Here is a 21,412-nt window from a genome sequence, read left to right on the forward strand (position 1 = left end):
TAAGAAGTTTGCTTCTGGTCTTACTTTTTATTAAGCCTATGCGTTCACGAAATGTCTATTTTTCATTTATGTGGCCTCATGTAAAAATGCTCCACATTCAGGATCTGTGGATGTAAGTTCAGCAATGCAGCAGCTGTAAGAATATATTTTTACAATGCAAGTGGATGTCTAAATCCTAAGGATTTTCCTAAGCCTGTGTGCATTCATGAATGCATTAGTGTTTGTCCTCATCGGTGCGCATATATAGGATAGTGAAAGGACTTGGGGTAAATTCTACATTATTCTAACAGCAGGGATAAAAGGTTTGCATAGAGGGTCCTGAACAGCAGTAGACAGCACCTCAGGGTGCCTCTTCCAATATGAACTCTAAGAAAACTAAAGCACAGGGCTGGATTCCCATGCACTGCATCCCCCCCAACACACACACACACACCCATTCAACCCTGAAGCATACAGACACATACAAGCTCAGCTCCATTTGCATACAATTTGGATTGCATCCACACATCCCGGTGAAACTTGCTGTAGAGGAAAGAAGAGGAAACCTGGTATGACTTTGTGTGTGCATGTGTGTACAGTGTGATCTGATAAGGGATATGATAGATGAAGAAGCCAGAGACTAGGTGATAACACAATAGCCTTCAGCCTGACACAGCAGCTACAGAACTCCAGAGCAGATATAGACACAGGCAGGTGGATCTCTAGATGCCTTGAAGGAGAGTGAAAGCGCCATATGTTTACTGCCAATCCTGTACAATAGGGATAAACAAAAGTGTTTTTCTCCTAAATATGGTGAAACGGGGCTAGATGTTTACCAAATATGGAAGTCCCTTTGTAGATATAAAAAAAAAAAGGTTATCTAAATTATCATGCTAAATCCATTCTCTTCGGGATCATTAGGTTTTATTTTCAGCCGGTCTTCAGCTGGTAATTTGGTGACTCACTGTGAGCCTGAAGGTACCAGAGCTGGAGGTGAAACACAGTAGGAGATGTGTCACCAGCCATTAAGCAGCAAGTAGCACTGCTGAGGAATTACATGATCTGTGCCTGCACCACCTCCTCATTCAAAGCACATCAAGCGCCTCATGATGCAAAGAACACAAATCGTTCTTCATGAAAAATGTACATGTTCAGTCTTAAGAGCTGAAAGCTTGTGCTGTAATGCAGATGGACGTATTTACTGGTGCAAGATTTTTTTTAAAGTAACAGATGAATGTCATATGCTGTAGATGCATTTTGCAGAATCTGAATCTTTCATTTAAAATAGATAAATGAAGCATGTGGAACCAAAGTACTATGCAAAGCGAGCAAAAACATTCCTCCTTTCAGTGCAAAGGTGTCATATTTTAGCTCTTGGCAGTTCTGTTCCTTCTCCATGCAAAGACAGGGAAAGCAACTGCTAATTGTTTCCAACTACTCTACCAAACAATTTACTACATGTGTATAAGGAGAGGCATGAAAAATAAACAAGTAGGGATTTTTTTTTTCCTAATGGAAAGCTTAGATTCAATTCTTGTTTTAAGTTCGTAAAGATACTGAAGTACCCTATGATTTAATGAATTACATGCACAGGTAGTGTGATTTAAATATTAACATCACCCCTTCCATAACAAGTTCATAGTCTGATCAGCAAACTTTAACAAATGCAGCCTTCCACTGAAGTTGCCAGAACATCTAACAATTAAACATTAATGTTGTCTCTCACCGCACTAAACCTTTAAAATGCACTTTACACACATATTTCCCTCAAACTCAAAGTACCAGATTAAAGCTCTGCCTAAATTTTCATAAATTATAGATGAATGAACCCAAGTTGAATGAACTGGCAGAAAAATGAAAAGCTTGATTAAATTAATTATTTTGAAAAAGCAAAAATCAGATGAAGCCAAACATTGGGTTTGACAGGAAGCATTATGTTCTGATGCTAAATGAGTTCATGTGAAGAAACTACCAAAGTATACATGTTACAGTAAAGTAATTATATGAATTGTGATGTTTTCAGGGACACAGCATAAGATCCCTCATACTATCTCATCCCAGAATCAAAGTAAACCTTCTTTGGGTAAAAGACTAAAGTACAGAGAGAAATAATTGATAAAGAACAAAAGTAACAGTCTGTGACAGAGGAGACAAGCGAAGCATGCAGAGCAGAATGCCCAATACATTTCTGGTACATCAGGTGTTTTTGACCAGCATGCTGGTTACATAATTCTATTTTTTGTTTGTTTGTTTTTCCAACATAGCTTGAAGGTTTCACTTTTAAGTAGAAAGGCAAACAGGGAGCGAGACTGTACAATGGTCCTCTGTTGAGAAATGGAGAGACATTTGCAAACACATTTTACTGTATTTTAGGTTTTTGCACTAATAGTTATGTATAAGTTCTAAATCCAGTCCTTGAACTTTACCATAACAGCATGATACTAATTATACTATACTATTAAAAAAAAAAAATAATGGATTCCTAAAAAGGGTAATTTTCAGTCAAATAAAAACTATGCATTAAAGCCATATTGTACCTTCCAGTTGTTATCCCTTTTGAATCTTTTCTCATTTTGAGCTTGAGTGTGTTTATATTTGGACCATCACAAAGGAATGCATAAACATTGAGCTAAAAGGAAAGGCTGCAAAGATTTCAATTTCTTTTCTAAAAATAAAAACATGAACATAATGGCATGCCTACCTATTTAACCCCCTCCAGTCTAATGCGATAAAATAAAATTCTGTGCGACCAACAGCCTTTAGAGCAGAGGTCTCCAAGTTCTGCAATTTTAAGATGCACCAGCTGATTCAAACTGTTGAATTCCTCAATCATTACTGTATGTCATCAATTATCTGAAAATGCAAAAAATAGTTACACTTACATACTCAAAATTTCCATGATCTGCTCTAATCCTTGTTTAATTGGAAATGCAAAATCTCCATTTATCTGGACACAAAGTAAAATGATCTGATCAAGACATGTGTACACATCTACCAAGTGTTTAATCAGATTTAATAATTTTAGCATGTGCAAAACTGTCTAATTTTTCCTGAAAAATGTCTGAAAAACATCACGCTGACATTGCACACATGCGCAGTGGAGATTATTTTTCTCCAAAGATCGAAACTGGTGTGAACATGGACACCAAATGGAATGCCAATCAGGAAGAACCACCTCTCTCTTTCCGATCTGATGAAATCAGATTGTAATCTTCAGATTAACATGTTAACATCAAACATTTTTTATCTGATCAGGCCTCTAATTATAGATAAATCACAGATTTTTTGTGTCGTAGCTAGGGAAGCACAATTAAGAGCCTTCCAAGACACAGCTTTCCACCTGTACCGACAGACCAGATGTAGACAGGAGGCTGACAGTAACTTTTGAGGAGATACAGAGATCCACAGCTTAAGAGATAGAGTCTATAAACCAGAACACCATTATCTACACAACCACCAAATCTGACCGCCTGTATATAGAAGAATGTCAAGAAAGCCATGAGAAATTCCATTTGTCGTTTTCCAGGGAACACCCCAAACATGCAGAGGAGGTTGCTCTGGACAGATGGGACAAAAAAAAAAACTTTATGGTCTGCAATAGAACTAAAACGGAACATCACTTTTAAACCTCAATTCAAACTGTGATAAATAGTGGTGCCATATTTAGAAACCCATGTATTGTATTCCTTCCTCCTCACCATGTGTTTGTTTCTGTTGCTCAATAATATAAAAATGAACTACAAATCCATTGAAATGTGTAGTTTAAGTAAAAAAAAAAAACTGTATAAATTACAGTATATTTTTCGCTGGTACCATATAATAATTTCACATTTGTAAAAATCCAGCAGAGACCTGAAACCGGACCTAAGGAGATGAATCATGCTATTTCTACTATATGCCAGGTTTTCAGGTGATAACCTTCTCATCCCAGTGGTGCCAAAACACTGTCAGACTCTATTGCTTGATTGTCAATTTGTCCATGAAGACACTCTGTTCATCCCTTAAAATGAGGAGCATTTATGTCTGATTTATGACCTCAGTCACTAGAGTAGCTTGTCAGACATAAAGGATACCTCTGAAAATTATCCTGCACTTAGAGTAGATTGAAAGACAATGAATAAAGGATTGAAGGATAAAAAAAAAACGACATAAATAAATATTTATGCCTCTGAAGAGCTATGATTCAAGACTTTTCAACATCTCTGCATTTGTAAAGCTATAAAAATTCTTTGGTTTTTAGAGCTTTGCTGTCAGAACACGATTAGTTAGAATACTCAGCTGGACACAAAGTGGCTCTGATGTTTTCCACTCATTAGTCTGAACCCTGCTGACTTGTGCAAGCAGTGAAATAAAGTAACTCGGAGTGCCTGTCAGCCACAATACTGTATAGAGTTACTGATACAAATTACAGATGTCTATGTGCCTACTACACAAGAGTTACCATAAATATGACATTTGGATTCATCTTGTCAGCTCCTCTACATGCTGTCTGTACATGCACCCTTTCAAGTTGACATTCAGAAGAATACATTGACGTGAGAGTCTCTTCGCTCTCCATATACAGGTGCTGGTCATAAAATTAGAATATCATGAAAAAGTAGATTGATTTCAGTAATTCCATTTAAAAAGTGAAACTTGTATATTATATTCATACATTACATACAAACTCATATATTTCAGATGTTTATTTTGTTTAATTTTGATGATTACAAATGACAACAAATGAAAATCTCAAATTCATCATATCAGAAAATTAGAATATTACTGAAGACCAATAAAAACAAAGGATTTAAAGAAATGTTGGCCAACTGAAAAGTATGAACATGAAAAGTATGAGCATGTACAGCACTCAGTATTTAGTTGGGCCTCCTTTGGCCTGTATTACTGCAGCAATGCGGCGTGGCATGGAGTCGATCAGTCTGTGGCACTGCTCAGGTGTTATGATAGCCCAGGTTGCTCTAATAGTGGCTTTTAGCTCTTCTGAATTGTTGGGTCTGGTGTATTGCATCTTCTTCTTCACAATACCCCATAGATTTTCTATGGGGTTAAGGTCAGGAGAGTTTGCTGGCCAATTAAGAACAGGGATACCATGGTCCTTCAACCAGGTACTGGTAGCTTTGGCACTGTGTGCAGGTGCCAAGTCCTGTTGGAAAATGAAATCTGCATCTCCAAAAAGTTGGTCAGCTGCAGGAAGCATGAAGTGCTCTAAAACTTCCTGGTATGTGGCTGCGTTGACCCTGGACCTCAGAAAACACAATGGACCAACACCAGCAGATGACATGGCACCCCAAACCATCACTAACTGTGGAAACTTTACACTGGACTTCAAGCAACGTGGATGAAGTGCCTCTCTTCTTTTCCTCCAGACTCTGGGACCTTGATTTCCAAAGGAAATGCAAAATTTACTTTCATCAGAGAACATGACTTTGGACCACTCACCAGCAGTCCAGTCCTGTTTCTCTTTAGCCCAGGCAAGACGCTTCTGACGCTGTCTGTGGTTCAAGAGTGGCTTGACACAAGGAATGCGACAGCAGAAACCCATGTCTTTCATACGTCTGTGTGTGGTGGTTCTTGAAGCACTCACTCCAGCTGCAGTCCACTCTTTGTGAATCCCCCCCACATTTTTGAAGGGGTTTTGTTTCACAATCCTCTCCAGGGTGCGGTTATCTCTCTTGCTTGTACACTTTTTTCGACCACATCTTTTCCTTCCCTTCGCCTCTCTATTAATGTGCTTGGACACTGAGCTCTGTGAACAGCCAGCCTCTTTAGCGATGACCTTTTGTGTCTTGCCCTCCTTGTGCAAGGTGTCGATTGTCGTCTTTTGGACAACTGTCAAGTCAGCAGTCTTCCCCATGATTGTGTAGCCTATAGAACTAGACTGAAAGACCATTTAAAGGCTTTTGCAGGTGGTTTGAGTTAATTAGCTGATTAGAGTGTGGCACCAGGGGCCATCAATTTTTAACCTTTTCACAATATTCTAATTTTCTGATATGATGAATTTGAGATTTTCATTTGTTGTCATTTGTAATCATCAAAATTAAACAAAATAAACATCTGAAATATATGAGTTTGTATGTAATGTATGAATATAATATACAAGTTTCACTTTTTAAATGGAATTACTGAAATCAATCTACTTTTTCATGATATTCTAATTTTATGACCAGCACCTGTATGCTTCAGTTTCATTAAACACGTACAGATCTCACTATATTTCTCTGAGTGACAGATTGAGTTCAGTGGCTGCCTCAGCAGGAGCCAGACTTACAGTCACGGCAAAGCAGGGAACTCTGAATGACACGACTCGGAGTGTATGACTGAAAGTGGCCTGAGACCATCTCATGTATGTGAGTGATCACATCATGTGTCACTTTTTCAATACAAGTGCCCTTCATCTTTATAAACAGGTGTGTATGTGGGAATAAATGGGCTACTATGGAGACAGGATGTAAAGCACTGAGCAGAGATTAAGCTCCTCACAGGGATTTTAAGGAGGATCTTTGGATGCATGACTTATTTATTCCAAGGACAGAAAAGCACACACACCAGTGTAACTTACATTTTATTTCTTCCGACCACAAATCAAATTGACAAATGACCTTCAACGCAAATGCTCGTCACTTCGGGCTACTATAAAGGAACAATGAGCTTTTCATTTCAGGTCAGTGAAGACCTTCTAGTGTCTCCAGGGCTTCTACGTTTTTTGGTTAAACTGCAATTTCCAGATTTCTAATTAGTTTATTTCGTTTTTTTTTTTGTTATTTGATGTTAAAATGTTAATGGTAATATAATATTTATTACAGATTAACATAACAGCATAATTTTCCAAAGAGGGAAACAGAAATTCTGAGGTGAAAAATTTGCATCTCTTTAAAAGCTTCTTCTTGGAGTTTAAATAAACAATTTCCATTTATTTAAACCATTATAGGTTTTTTCATTTATAGCCTCAAATATAAATCATCAGATTGATCAAAGAAATGTATCATTCTAGCTTAAAAATTTCTTTTTGAGATTACCTTTTACCTGGAAAGAAAAAGTCTTTCTGACTTAAAGTGGGCTCTCCCTCCTAGAGAATTTTGCTTGTATAATTCACCATCACTGCCACAAAATAATGACTGCTACAAGTGTTGGAAACACTTTTCTTATTCCCAAGATTTGCAGCAAAAAATCAGTTCATAGACCCTTGCTTCTGCATGTGCTTAAAATATTAGGAATATGGCTATGCATCTTATTTGTATCAGAGTTCTGATGGGTGAGATGACATTTCTTTAGGTGATGCTTTGCACAGAAGATAAGCTATTTTTTCTGCTCTTCAGTGGCTCTAAAGTTGAATACCTCAGCTGTTTGGGTTCATTGAGAGGCGGGTACAGAATAAAGCTGGGGAAACAACACAGGAGACACAGAGCACAGGCAGCAGCATGAGGAGCATATACCTACAAAACAATATGTGCACCAAAGTCGTCTTCACATTTGTATTTTAGGAAAGAAAAATGTATATAGGACAGATTTTTTCCTTTTTTTTGTCCCAGAAATATTTGCATTGAGATGCTCGGAATCAGAAATCTGCTTTACATGGATAGGTCAATATATCAATATATATAAATAATAATAAAGTCTTTAAAAAATTTTTGTAAATTACAATGATAGCTTTCCCAAATTGTAGTTACATCTTTCTTTATGCTATTATTGGGAATCAGATAACTTTTTATGTATTGTGTCAATTTACAGGAATGATGTTGAAAAAGTGTCACTCTGTATTCATAGAAAGCTGCCCCACACTATGCAAACCACTCTGCATAGATTAAATTGTCAGTATGTGAAGTGCCTGAAGACCCGTTTAATCACTTGACTTACTAATCATGATGCGTCCAGAGCTTTAGAAGCATCTGTGAGTGCCAATAGCCTTGTTTTTTAGTGAGCAATCTGAAGTATCGCATCAGACAAAGTGGACAAAATCTGCAAAATTAAAAATAACTTCCCTAAATTTCCTAATACATTTTTACACTCACCAAAGATAGTAATTGGCTTTACTGAAAAAGAGTTAATAAGCTAAACAGGAGACGGAAGCACAGAATAGGTTCTGGACATTCCTTCAGCATATGAAAACATGGCTGAAGGCAACAAAAGGTACATATGGACTGAAGAATAGACCAAAGCATTTGTGATATATCCATATTCCTGAAAATCTCGCTCACTTGTTCTCAGATGTGTGATGTGTTATAAAGAATTTGTTTGGTTATAATTAGTATTTCTTATTACGAAAATAATAAAGTGATATAATCATCTGCTCTCTTGTAGGCTTGTCCCGATCCGATCCACGTATCGGATCGGGACGCCGATATTGGCAAAAAAATGGGTATCGGCAAAGCATGTAAAATGCCGATCCAGACTGCCGATCCAGTTTTGAAAAAAAAAATCTGGTCCGTATTTTCCAGTTTCGCCGATTGAAACGATCCATTCCACTATTTTGCGCCAGTGCTCCCCTGTTTTGCATTTTTATTAAAACTTACAGTAATACTTGCACTTTTAACTGTTTACGGTTTTACTGCTCACTGTGCAATTTCAGATTGCTATTCGTAATTTTGTCCAGTTTGTGTTTATCTCTTAATAAACAGGTAAGTTTGTTGTTACCAAGCAATGTGTTTAATTCAATCTCACCTAATTTAGCTGGCTAGATGTTATCAAGAGTACTAAAACCCTTTTCAACATGAGTCTTACAACTAAGGCTAAATACTTTAACTTAAACTTAAATACATGCTCGGATAGGCTGGTATCGGATCGGAAGTCCAAAAACAATATCGGTATCGGATCGGAAGTGCAAAAACCTGGATCGGGACATCTCTACTCTCTTGTAACATCTGTTTGCCTCCCCTGTCTTGTCTTTTTGCCTTTTCTGGTTTGAATGATATTGTTTTTGTTTCTTGTCTCTTCTCTTATCTCTAGAGGTTTATGTATTGTTTTGTTTCATTTACCCTTAATTTGAGCCAGTAAATAAGATGATCAGTCAATGGCGTGAGTATTTTTACCCTTAAAATAAGATCATTAGATATTATGCACTTGAAATAAGAGACTGCATTTGTTGTTTTTCCTTATTTAACAAATACATAATCCTATTCCATTGACAAAGTATGTCAGTTATATACTCAATACAAGAAAAAATTCACTTATTTGAAGAAAAATACATTTACTTATATTTAATTTTTTTGCAGCAAAAATACACAATACGATCAAAACCCGATTGGATACTTTTAAAAACCTCCAAAAGGCACCTTTACTGTATAACAACCCAAAGGTCTACAAAGATGGATAACTAATGTATATCTATACATTTATTTATTACTTACGGGCTATTGGCTCCACCTCCAGAGCGAAACTGAACGTATGGTGCAAGCTGTAGGAGGAGCTTAACAGCTTCTGGCCACTCCCCCTCATTGGAGCGAAACTCACAGGAGGCGGACTCACACTCCTCAAAACTGAACTGATAGTAGGAATTGGAGTCTGAAAACACCACCCGCTGGTCCACTGAAATTAAATCAAACAGAATGAAATCAAAAACAGCAGGTGGTAATGTGAGAAACTTTACCTTCAAATAAATATTTTTAACATGCAACAGTAGCTTTATGCAGTAAGAGTAGGAAATATCAGTCAATCCTAAAATATTAAAAGTATTGTTTTTAAGGTTCTCATTAAAAACTGTTCATATTTGAGGTCAGCCTTACAAATAAAGCTTCAAGCATTTTATAGATTTCTGTGCCAGAAGACTGTATTTTTTCTATAAAATAGGGAACTTACTGCCATATAACAGCGGATTTTCTACACAGTGGTACTTAGTTAAGGGAAGTGACTCCAATAAGCATGATCATAATAATTACACCATATATCCTAATGCTTCTTAATTAAATAGTTGGGTTTAAGATTTTAAAAACAGGATGTGCACGTAAACAACATGTTATCAAAAATTGTGATCAACCAACCCCAATAATCAGAAAAAAGTTGAGCGAAGATGATTAAATGTTTTGATTATTTGTTTTAAACCTGCAGAATTTAACAAATGTTGCACTTAAATATGTTAAGAAACCATTAAAAAGCAGCAAGTCTTTGTTCAAGGTCCTAACAAAAGGAAAACAGAGGATCCATCCATCATACCCCCAAACTCTACCATAGCAGGAGAGTTCATTCTTTTCAGAAGAATAATGAAACAATAGTGGAAAATGGGGCTATGATATAGGGTGCTGTAATTCCCAGTTTCAATGTGAAAGTTCTCCACTAAATTCAAGCTCATGCGCTGAGCAGGTGAATGAGGCAGCAAATGAAGCTCTCCTTTCTGCTGAAAAGAACAGTTAAGCACTTGTATCTTTAGAGATGTGCTGATGTCGCTGGTAGGTGGCTATAAATTTGGAAGCCCTGTTCTAGCTATCTGCATGTGTGAGGGTGTGTGGGTGTGTGTATTACCAGACAGCAGGACTCCCAGCTCCAGCAGCACCTGCCAGACACGCACAGCAGTAGTCCGACAGCGCACGTACACGCACTGCTCACACAGCCACTGCACCAGCTCCACTCCCACATAGCTACGCCTGTTAAAAACACAGGCATAGACCAACATTTGAACGCACAACTTGGACCATATAATGTCATGAAGCGCACACAGTTCTTGGCAAGAAAGGTTGTTCTTTTTTTCAAATCAATACCCATTGATTATTCATTAGTTCCACGTAAGAGTTTTCCTCAGAAGCAGTGAATGCCCTTCTTCTGCTTCCCCACAAAGATAAACTGTTGTCTGTGCAGGTGTGTTTAAGGTAGCAGTATCCACATATTTATCATTTTCTTTGTTTTTAATTATCTGGGTATTTTGTAAGTATGCTTAATTTCATTCAACTTTCATTCAGCATTTGCCATAGAGTTGTGCTCCACATTCCTCCTTGTTCATTGTACTGCATGAACAACCTGACTAACCAATTAAAATGGGGCTCTCCAGTGACTGGTGAGGCAGAGTACATGCTTGGCTGAACTAATCGATTCAATTCTGCACACAAACAACCAAATGGGGAGAGACGAGCGTACCGTATGATTCTGGCCAGGTGGATCTTGTCTTTAGCTGGGTACGGTCCATGAGAGAGGAAGGCATTCCTAACAGACCGACCGGCACATGGAAAACTTTGCGAGCAAGACTGAAACAGACACATATAATTAGAACATACATTTCCTTTTAAAATAATAAAAAGAAAACAAGAGGAGCAGATTTTGTTAAACCTGTAAGTTATTTGCAGGTGCATAAATCAGATTGTGGGAAGCTAATGTTGTTACATGCTGTTGTCATTGACCGGCTCACAAGGACGGCTCGATTTCTTTCCCCCTGATGAATCAGACATTGACTATGTCTACAGTCCTGCTGTCAATGCCGTCATAAACACATCTGTATTTCCATTAAACTGTTTACATGGCTGATGCCTCTGTAGTATTTATCAGACCTTTTAGTGAACATGCCCCCAGAGCATACCTCATAAGTAAAGAGGCTTCACACATTGCACTGAACATCAGATGCTTTCAATAAAAGCTCACACGTGCTTTAAGCTTGTTGAAACATAATAAAAATCAATAGCTAGCACATGGATCAGCTTGAAAATCCAATATTAACCTTTCTGGAGCCAAAACAGTCCTCATAGTGTGGCACCAGAAGCAGGAGGTGCTCTAATTCTTTAAATTTGGGAAGTAGATTCACTGTTAGAATTGTTTGTCCAACATTTACAGGGGCTGATCAATGGGACTGATGCCTCCTTTCTCAAAACTATCATCCACTAATTAAGGAGATCCTAATGGCACAACTGCAGAAGGGAGTTGACTAGCGCCCAATGTGCACTGATACCTTTTAACTTTACAGTTATCAGGCTAGGCATAAATTCCTGTATAGTTTTAAGCACTGCAGATTTTAACATGAGGCCTGACAGTGGAACCTGCCTAAATGGAAATAGGCAATGAGCCAAACACTCCATTAATTTTACACAGAGACAAGTACAGCAAAACTAGGATACGGTGCACGTTTTTATTATTTTCATATACAAAAAGGTCCAAAAATACTAAAGGGAAATGTATGATCATAGTGCCAGGTGTCACTGTGAGGGGACTCCGAGGTAACCACCACAGCAGTGCTAAAAAAATGACTTTCCCGTATCAAGCATGTAATGTTACACTCCATCCTCTCAACAGTAGACATGGCTCTTTCACAAGTGTTAAGGGATGCCAAGGATTTCAAAAGCACCAAAGTTAAAACTGTGCAAAAACTGTTTGGTAGTAATGAGATAGCAGAGAAAGTGCTGAAGTAACCAAAGTTACTCCTGACTGTGCAAAGCACAAAGCAGAAAAGCACCCTCTCTGTGCCATTGGTTTCTGACCACTGCCAGTCATTACTTCCTATATATTACCTTATAATTTGAAAATATATCTGGCTACAAAAACAGACAATGATGGTGTAGAAAAAAGGAGTACCAGAAATCACTATTTAAAGTAACATGGGTTTAAAACTGCATTTGGCAAGCTATGAGTGGCATGATCGACAGCAGGCTATACATGAGCAGATAGCCGGACTAATAAACCAGTTCATAAAGTCGTCCTGTTGGTGCCCAGTTTCTTTAGTCTATATCAGTAAAGCTGTTACAGAAGGAACATCTGGTCAATTCTGCAGAGGATGTGCCAAAACGTCCTGTGTTTTTTCTGACACTGCAGACTTTATTATAAAAAGATGCACTCGAGTATAGTAGGATTCTCCTTTCTCAATATTAAAAATATCTAAGGATATGTGTAGTTTTTGAGTCACTTTTTTACTCTGAGTTTTGAGCTGTCTCTCTTCTACAGAAAAATAAGTATTTTTATAGTATGCAATGCAAGTTTCAGATCAGTGAAGGCCCTGCAAAGAAAAGTGGTAACAATTGGGTAATTACACTGTTTGCAGAATTATTAGGCAAATAAGAATTTCGTCACCTCATCCTTTTCATACATGTTGTCCTACTCAAAGCTGTATAGGCTTGAAATCCAACTTCCAATTAAGTAAATCAGGTGGTGCGCATCTCTGTAATGAGAAGGTGTGAGGCCTAATGACAACACCCTATGTAAGGTGTGCTTAATTATTAGCCAACTTCCTTTCCTTTGGCAAAATGGGTCAGAAAAGAGATTTGACAGACTCTGAAAAGTCAAAAATAGTCAGATGTCTTTCAGAGGGGTGCAGCGGTTTGGAAATTGCCAAGCTTTTTGAAGCCAGATCATCGCAAGCGTGAAGCTGCCAGGAAGCCATTAGCACCAGTTGTGCCATATTTCAGAGCTGCAACATGTCTGGAGTGCCGAGAAGCACAAGGTGCTCAATACTCAGGGACCTGGCCAAGGTAAGGAAAGCCGAAACACACAAGGCAAAACGTCAAGATTGGGCCAAGAAATATCTGAAGACTGATTTCTCCGAGGTGTTTTGGTCTGATGAAATGAGAGTGAGTCTTGATGGGCCAGATGGATGGGCACCAGGCTGGATCAGTAAAGGGCAGCAAGTTCCGTATCGACTCAGACACCAGCAAGGTGGAAGTGGGGTACTGGTATGGGCTGGGATCATCAAAGAAGAAAAAATAATGACATGGCCCCCTTGTTCACCTGATCTGAACCACATCGAGAACCTGTGGTCCTTCATGAAATGTGAGATCTAAAGGGGGAGAAAACGGTCCACCTCTCTGAACAGTGTCTGGGAGGCTGAGGTGGCTGCTGCACGCGATGTGGATCGCAAACAGATCAAGACACTGACAGAATCTATGGATGAAAGGCTTTTGAGCGTCATGGTGAAGAAAGGTGGCTATATTGGTCACTGAATTGTTTTTTGTTTTGTTATTGAATGTCGCAAATGTTTATTCCTGAATTTTTAGTTGTTATATTGATTTACCTGGTGAAAATAAACAGGTGAGATGGGTATATATTTGTTTCTTATTACATTGCCTATTAATTTGCCTAAAAAAACACATCAACTTCCGAAAATATGAAACTTTGATATTAATGAGTCTTTTGGGTTGATTGAGAACACAATTGTGGCCCAATAATAAAAATAATCCTCAAAAATACAACCTGCCTAATAATTCTGCACACAGTATATAAGCGTAGCATATGGTGCCAGCTAGCAACTAAGAGCGGATAGTTGATGTCTCACTTTAGTTTTCTGTGTGTTTCTAAGGAACTTGGATGGGAACAAAAAATGTAAAACATCTCATATGTTTGTACTTTCTTTTCCAAGCTACTGTTGAAACTTGTTGGTTGTGGATAAACCAGAATAGGGATGTAGGGTTTTAGTATCATCTATGCCGTTCAGAGAAAACGGTTTAACCAAAATTATAAAATGACTTATAAAACTACAAACATCACTCCCATCCAATATGCATAACTGCATTAAATGTCGGACTAACTGGCTTCATTGGAATCCATGCCAGACTGGTTCTCTATAACAGAAACTTGGACGTTAAAGCACACATTTTAAGAAATTGACCAAGCACGCATCATTTTCAAATATAATGTTTTTAGAAACATAATTATGGGGGGAGTTTGTTCTTTATAAGTTTGCCGAGATGTGGCTTCAGGTATCCCTTTAAGCTAAATCTTCTGGAAAAAAAAATAGGAAGGGAAATAATCTACCTAAAATATTCTAGCTCTAAGGCTTTTTGCATATTGCACTACTGAGAAATAGGTTACGGCAAAATCATGTTATAGTGAAGCACAAAAAACAGGCCTGTGTGTGAACATAGGAGGTGGAACAACTTGGACAAAGCTTTAGGTGATATCCTGACTGATGTCATCTGTGTATGAATAAACACTTTATTGTGCTTCACAGCAAAAACTAAAAAGGGATGATGTCATTTATATGCGTCGTATGCCTCCTCCTTACCTTGTGAGCTGTTGATCCGGTGCTCGGTCCAGGGATAGTGTCAGGTGATTGCTGTTGAAACAAAACACAATCCATCAGAGCCAAGTCGCCCAACATGTTAACACACAAACACTCACATGGTAAACAGTCTAATCAAACACATCTGAGGAGAGAGGACGGGTTTTATTATTCTAAAAACATTAGTCAGGTTTGTTTGACCTTATAGCAGAAATAAGCGCAGCTGATCCACATATAAATGCTTTTATTTAAACCTGTTACCATGACACACTTTTAAGGAAAATAGGATTGCTTAATCTTAAAGTCTTGTCAGGAACCTTTACAGATCACATTTATCCAAATTAAAAAGAAAAAAAAGCCCAAAACACATATTGGCTCATTTACTATCAATAAATAGCACCCATCAGAGGGAACACCTCCTCCCTCCCTTTACAGGAAATCTACAAAAAACCCTCAACACCCCCAGCCTTTCTCCTTGGAGTATCCTAGCCTACTCTTACTTCGTTATCAGGAAATAAACCCTTAATCTTTATGGATCATTGTGGTGCCACAACAGGAAGATGAATGTAGACATGGTGCAGAAAGACTGGTTATAAACCAGATTAACAATGACTAAAGGTGTAAGGTAAATAAAGAGGGAGATGACTCGACACAAACACTGTATTAACTTGATAATATTTCATCTATTAAGAGTAAATCAAATATTTTAACAAGCAGGAAAGTTGAAGTTAGAAAAAAAAAAAAACAAATGATGCACTGTCTTTCAAAACCTACAACATCTGATCATACTATTACAAATAGGAAAACAATTTAAAAAAAAAAACTAAACACAATAAAATCACAAAACATATAAATAAACCGGGCAACAAAAAAAGTTTTTAAAAAACTGAAGACTTAATGTAAGAATAAAAAAAGAAAAAAAAAGAAAAAAACTCTGCCTCTCGGATCTATAAAGAAAACATTTCCGCTTCCTGATTGACTGATTGCATTCCAAAGTGCTTCAGGTTGAACTGGTTTACTTTATCAAATAACAGCAAAGGTGTTAGAGCGACTGAATCACAAAGAATACCATCATGTTGAGAAATCTTTCGAAACAGAAATATCACCATAAATCAAACAGAAACTGGTTGAATATTAACAATCTTCACACCAACAGATCTTCCATCTCCACCGGAGTCATAAAGGGTTTCCCTCCCTTTATTAAAGGTCAAGTACTTTGTTCAACTTGTGTGTAAAGTTAAAGTATACAGACAATTGTAATTACCGTATTTTCACGACCATAAGGCGCACCGTACTAAAAGGCGCACTCTCAGTTATGTGTGCCATTTCTGTATTTAACACACACATAAGGCGCACCGGACTATAGGGCGCGTTTTTTATATACAGGTACATGTCCTCTACTACCTTTAAATACCTCTACTGCGTATTTAAAAATACAGCGGGGGCAAAACTGAGTATGACTGTGCTTTATTCATGTATTTATTACAAACTATTAATCAAACCTGGCAGCTGGCCGTGAGACAGACACATCGCAGATGACACAGCGCTGTGGTCACTCCTAAATTAACTTAAAATCCTGAAACCTGCCGACGGAATATGTTCACTTTTATTACCGGTATCCTGGTGCCTGCAGTTTAAATTATTTAGATGAAAAACACCTGCCAGCAGCCGCGGTGAGGCTGCTGTTGAAGGGATTTACTGTCGGTGCACCGCTGGTATGTGGGGGTCTGAGCGCCTCCGACAGAAATAGATAATCTGGATGAACTGACTGCAATTATGAAGTTTTCAGGTGTATTTTCTCACTTAAAAACATATTAAAACTACTTTATTCCCACTGATCACAGCAAATATAGCTGCAAGATTTAGATTATTTAGATGAAAAACACCTGCCAGCCACCGCGGTGAAGAGGAGGAGACCCGCCCAGAGGCTGCTGTTGAATTAAGTTTTCAGGTAGAAAATAGAGCGGGAGCAAAACTGAGTATGATTGTGCTTTATTAATGTATTTATTACAAAGTATTAATCAAACCCATCGAAGTCATCATCCTCTGTTTCTGAATTAAACAGCTGCGCTAAATCAGACATGCCAATTTCCCCTTCTTCGCTGTCAGTCACTTTCCGTGCAGCGCAGCTCCTCAGAAATAATGCCTGCTTTTGCGAAAGCTTGAACAACAGAGCCAGCAGACACGTTAGTCCATCTACAATCCATCCGCAAACGGTGGCGTAACTTGCCCGGCGCTGCCTTCCACTTATCCTGAAACTGTGGTCTCCGTCGGTCATCCATCGCTCCCACGCCGCTCGCAGCCTTACTTTGAATGGCCGCTTCACACCGATGTCGGGCGGTTGAAGTTCCTTTGTCAGACCCCCGGGATAACGGCGAGCACAGCGTTCATTTGATTCATCTTTTTTTTCACATCAGCTGTGAGATGGGCACGCATGGAGTCACAGATTAACTGCGATGGTGATGCGTGGAAAAAAAACACCTGGTCTCCTCACATAGGCTACACCTGCCTCAGCCACGCTTTCATCATCTCCTCATCTATCCAGCCTTTTTCATTTAATATCATATGTCATCAGAGCGCTGTGTCTGTCTCGCTGTCAGCTCCCAGATCAGCTTCTCTGATTGGTTGATGCGGCGCGTCCAGCAGCAAAACTTCAATTTTTCCATCTCCAGCAGCAGCAGCGCGTTGGCGGTGCGTCAGATGCTTAAACGATCCCGACGTGCTGCACCTGCGGCTCAAAACGCGCTGCGGGACCTTTTGCTGCACCTATACGCGCGTCAACCATTGACTTTGCATGTAAACTCGCTGCTTCTGCTGCACCTGCTGGGTCCGGTTCACACCGATGTCGAGCGGTTGAACAGCGAGCACAGGGTTAATTTGTTTCCCCATGTTTTTCACATCAGCTGTGAGATGGGCACGCATGGAGTCACAGATTAATGGTGATGGTTATGAGTGGAGAAAAAAAACACCTGGTCCACCTTACATTCAGCCACTCTTTCATCATCTCCTCAATGAGGTGGTCTCAAAAGTCGCAGTTACAACACACATAGGGCGCACCGCACCATAGGGCGCACCGCACATTTTGAGGGGAAAAAAAGACGTTTAAGTGCGCCTTATAGTCGTGAAAATACGGTAAGAGGATTTCTTTGCCGTTGATGGCATGAAAGTGAGCCCTCAGGTATGGGTCAAAACAAAACTTTGACAGCAAGTTTCAGGATACTTTCAAGTAATACTAAAATATTTTATAGAACACAGCGTACATTTAAAATCTGTGCAAGCAAGGAAGACCAATATTTACACCACAGTGAGTGAATCTCTCTAGCAAAATGAGTATTAATGAGAAATCTAGGAAGGAGCAGCTGTGCCAAACACATTTCCAGGCAATTTGATCTACGCTCAGTCCAATTAAAGCAGACAGAGTGTTTCAGGTAGACTATTGTAAGATGTGTGTTGTTCTAATGAAGTGGTTGTTGTGAAGTGTCAATTTACAAAACATTAAATGTAAAAACACTCAGCAAGGCCAGTATGAGATGACATTAGGTAAGTACCTGGGAGTTGCAATTAATTGCATTTGCAAAATAATCCAAATTGAAACAAACTCAATTTTGGTCACATTATATATTTAACAAGATTAAGACAACAGCTTTCTCACTCCAGCCCTTTAGGTGGTGGTAATATGTGATATAAAGAGGCTTTGCCAACACACAGAACCATGAATGTGAGTAGAAGCAACACTTTTACAGGCAGCATTAACTGTATAGTCCTGTCACAATGGACTCAACATTTCAAAGCCATGTAAAAAATGACAAATCCACATGCTAAGTGATAAATCAAAGAAATCAAATGAAAAATAAAATTGTTATTGCAAAATTTGTTGGAAAAAGATACATTTTCGGAAAAAAATCAAGCTCTGGTAATTACCGTGGTATGGTTTTAGTATAACAGTGTATTTATACAATCTATACAAATTATTAAAACTGTTCATAATATCTCCAGTGGGCAAGTGGCAGGGTACACCCTGAACAGGTGACCTAGCCATTGCATGACAAAAGAGAGGCACAGGACAACAATCATTCAAGCAAACACATATCCAAAGAAAATATAGAGCAACAAATTATCTATTCATGTTTTTGGGCCATGGAAGGAAGCTGGAATACCCAGAGAGAATAAACAAATGCCTGAAAAACACATGCAAACTCCGTATAGAAATAGCCCAAGCTGGAATTGTTACCAAAAGAGCAATAACACTACAAACTGTGCAACAACCATGCAGCAGTTACAGTAATTTTGATAAAAAAAAATGTTTATTTATTTTTTAGGCAAGAGATATGAAACAAAAATTTAAAACATTTTTTTTTAAGACCGTTATATCCATCTGCTGTTCTGCTACTTTTATAGTAACACAAGTAAGAAGGTGATACTAGTAGCTTAATTAGTGGAGCTAGTTGCTCAAATAGCTTGGCTGAGGAGATACCACACATAGCTTACTAACTGTAAGCTAATATTCTCCTGTCAGTCTTACCTTTATGAAAGTGACAGGAGGTTCCCCTTTAGTGGTACACCATGTATATTTGTTTTCTGGTCACCAAAAAGATGTTTGTTAAAAGCAATGGGAAAGTGTATGACCCACATGCAGTGCCTCTTAAATGCTGATAGAAAGAAACTTTGCTCACTCTGGTATGCAAATACATTACAACATGGCTTAACCATGCCAATGGTAAAATTAATCATTTTGGTAGTTTGTAAACTCACCTTTAGAAAATTGGTGTACCTTGCCTCTGAAAACTGACTTATGCCACTTTTAAACAGTGAAGTTTGTATCCTACCAAAATGTGATCTCTACCAATTGCAAGACTGCCTTTCCAGTCTATTATTTTTGCCAGATAACATAAAATTGAGCCTTCTGACGACACTGTAAATATCATCATGGCACGATGTTCCCATTAGGCCTCTGCAAGGATGCTTGGAAATTTAATATAATAACGAGCCTTTTGACGATATTGTTAATATTGTGTAAGGATACGGAGAGATGCAATGCTCTATTAAAACCTTCACTTCAAACTAAAAACCTAGCAGGGGACACTGCAAATGTAGTTTTAGCTTAAAGAGTGTACCAATATGAGAGATCAAAAGAGCCTAAACATTTTCTGAGACCCATTTGCTTTTATTATGCACTCTAACAAGATATTACATTAAATTTAAAATATCAAAATAAAACACAAAGTATAGTTCCTTTAAATTCTGTTAAAAAAAATAATAAATCAACAGAACTGTTGGAGCATGAAGGCAAATTGGTAAGTGAATGTTGCATTCAGGGGCGATTCCATCTAGACAAACAAAATCCATACTCTGTAAGTGTATTAGGATGACGGTCACGTTTCCAGTTGAGTTTATTGGACAGAGACAGATAAGCGGCTCTGCAGTGAGAGTTTAACAGGTTTGTGAGCTGAGTCAGTGAAACATGAACACTGATGGGGTTATCCTTAGAGTCTGTTCTACTGAATGCTGCCTCACCTTTACTGTTAATAAGAACCAACTAACAAACGGCAAACAATGACAAAGGACCCTAATAAACATGAATGATGGCTATAGATATACAAATGAAAATGAGCTAATTAAATGCAGGGGGTGAATACATGTATGACAGCTGGAGAGGAAGAGAGAGGTAGAAAGTTAATTGCAATGATGAAGAAAGAGTGAGAAAGACGATGAAGTAGAGGGCGAGAGCAGAGGATTGGAGTTGCAGGGAAATGAGACGGAGAGATGATTAGATGAATGTAGATCAATCTGGGTGATCCTCATTACAGAGATGACACTATCTGGAATGCCCCATGATCGCTCACACATACACACACATAAGAAAAATTTCAAACATACACACACCCTTATACAGAGGCACTCAGCTCCACTATTCTACATTATGCTTTGGGAATATGTAAGAAGTTTTAATCTGCAAATTACATGATTATAGATTTCTTTAAAATTGGCTCAATGAAAAGAAAGGGAACATATTGCAAGTTTTTGAAATGCACAAAAAAGACATTTTCTTAAGATTTCATATTATTTACCAGGTAAGTACAGTGACTGTATCACTTTAAGCCTGGCAGGCAAAGAAGAACCCAGGAAGTCTTTAGCTAACTGATTAGCTGTATCCGACTACAACAGTCCTATTGATTCAGCACTTGGCAAAACAAAGTGCTAGGTGCGCTTCCAAAAAAACAAACAAAAAAACAACCCAATAGCAGCCAAGTCAGATGTTTTCCATCAAAACTTAATCCTGTTTCGCAACATGAGTTCTGCTCCTATTGCAGCTAGACTCTCTCAGTCTACAAAGGCAGTGTTTCCATACAATTTACAACCTCTGGTTTGTGCTCTCACCTTCACAAATTAGTAGCTAACAATTTAACTTATCTTAAAAATTTAAAAGCAGCGTAAGTCGGACAGACTTTGCATATTTTAATCAGCATCTGAGGGTGTAGCTCTAGTGGTCAGTATCTATCCAAAGAGGTCCACGGGGAACAGCTGAACTTGCTG

At 38.3% G+C, this 21,412-nt stretch overlaps 1 protein-coding gene across 1 annotated transcript in view; it reads right to left on the reverse strand.

Annotated features, from left to right (window-relative positions):
- Positions 1 to 21,412, reverse strand: part of rapgef5a (Rap guanine nucleotide exchange factor (GEF) 5a) — a 57,690-nt gene that overhangs the window by 25,647 nt on the left and 10,631 nt on the right. The window contains exons 2-5 of the mRNA XM_038288888.1: positions 14,882 to 14,932; positions 11,041 to 11,147; positions 10,432 to 10,553; positions 9,324 to 9,501 (exon numbers count right to left, since the gene is read on the reverse strand). Coding sequence (XP_038144816.1) covers positions 9,324 to 9,501; positions 10,432 to 10,553; positions 11,041 to 11,147; positions 14,882 to 14,932 — 458 coding nt within the window. The remainder of the gene's footprint in view (positions 1 to 9,323; positions 9,502 to 10,431; positions 10,554 to 11,040; positions 11,148 to 14,881; positions 14,933 to 21,412) is intronic.

This window comes from Cyprinodon tularosa, unplaced genomic scaffold (assembly GCF_016077235.1).
Source record: "Cyprinodon tularosa strain WSP-4 unplaced genomic scaffold, ASM1607723v1 ctg26, whole genome shotgun sequence".
NCBI classification, from domain to species: domain Eukaryota; kingdom Metazoa; phylum Chordata; class Actinopteri; order Cyprinodontiformes; family Cyprinodontidae; genus Cyprinodon; species Cyprinodon tularosa.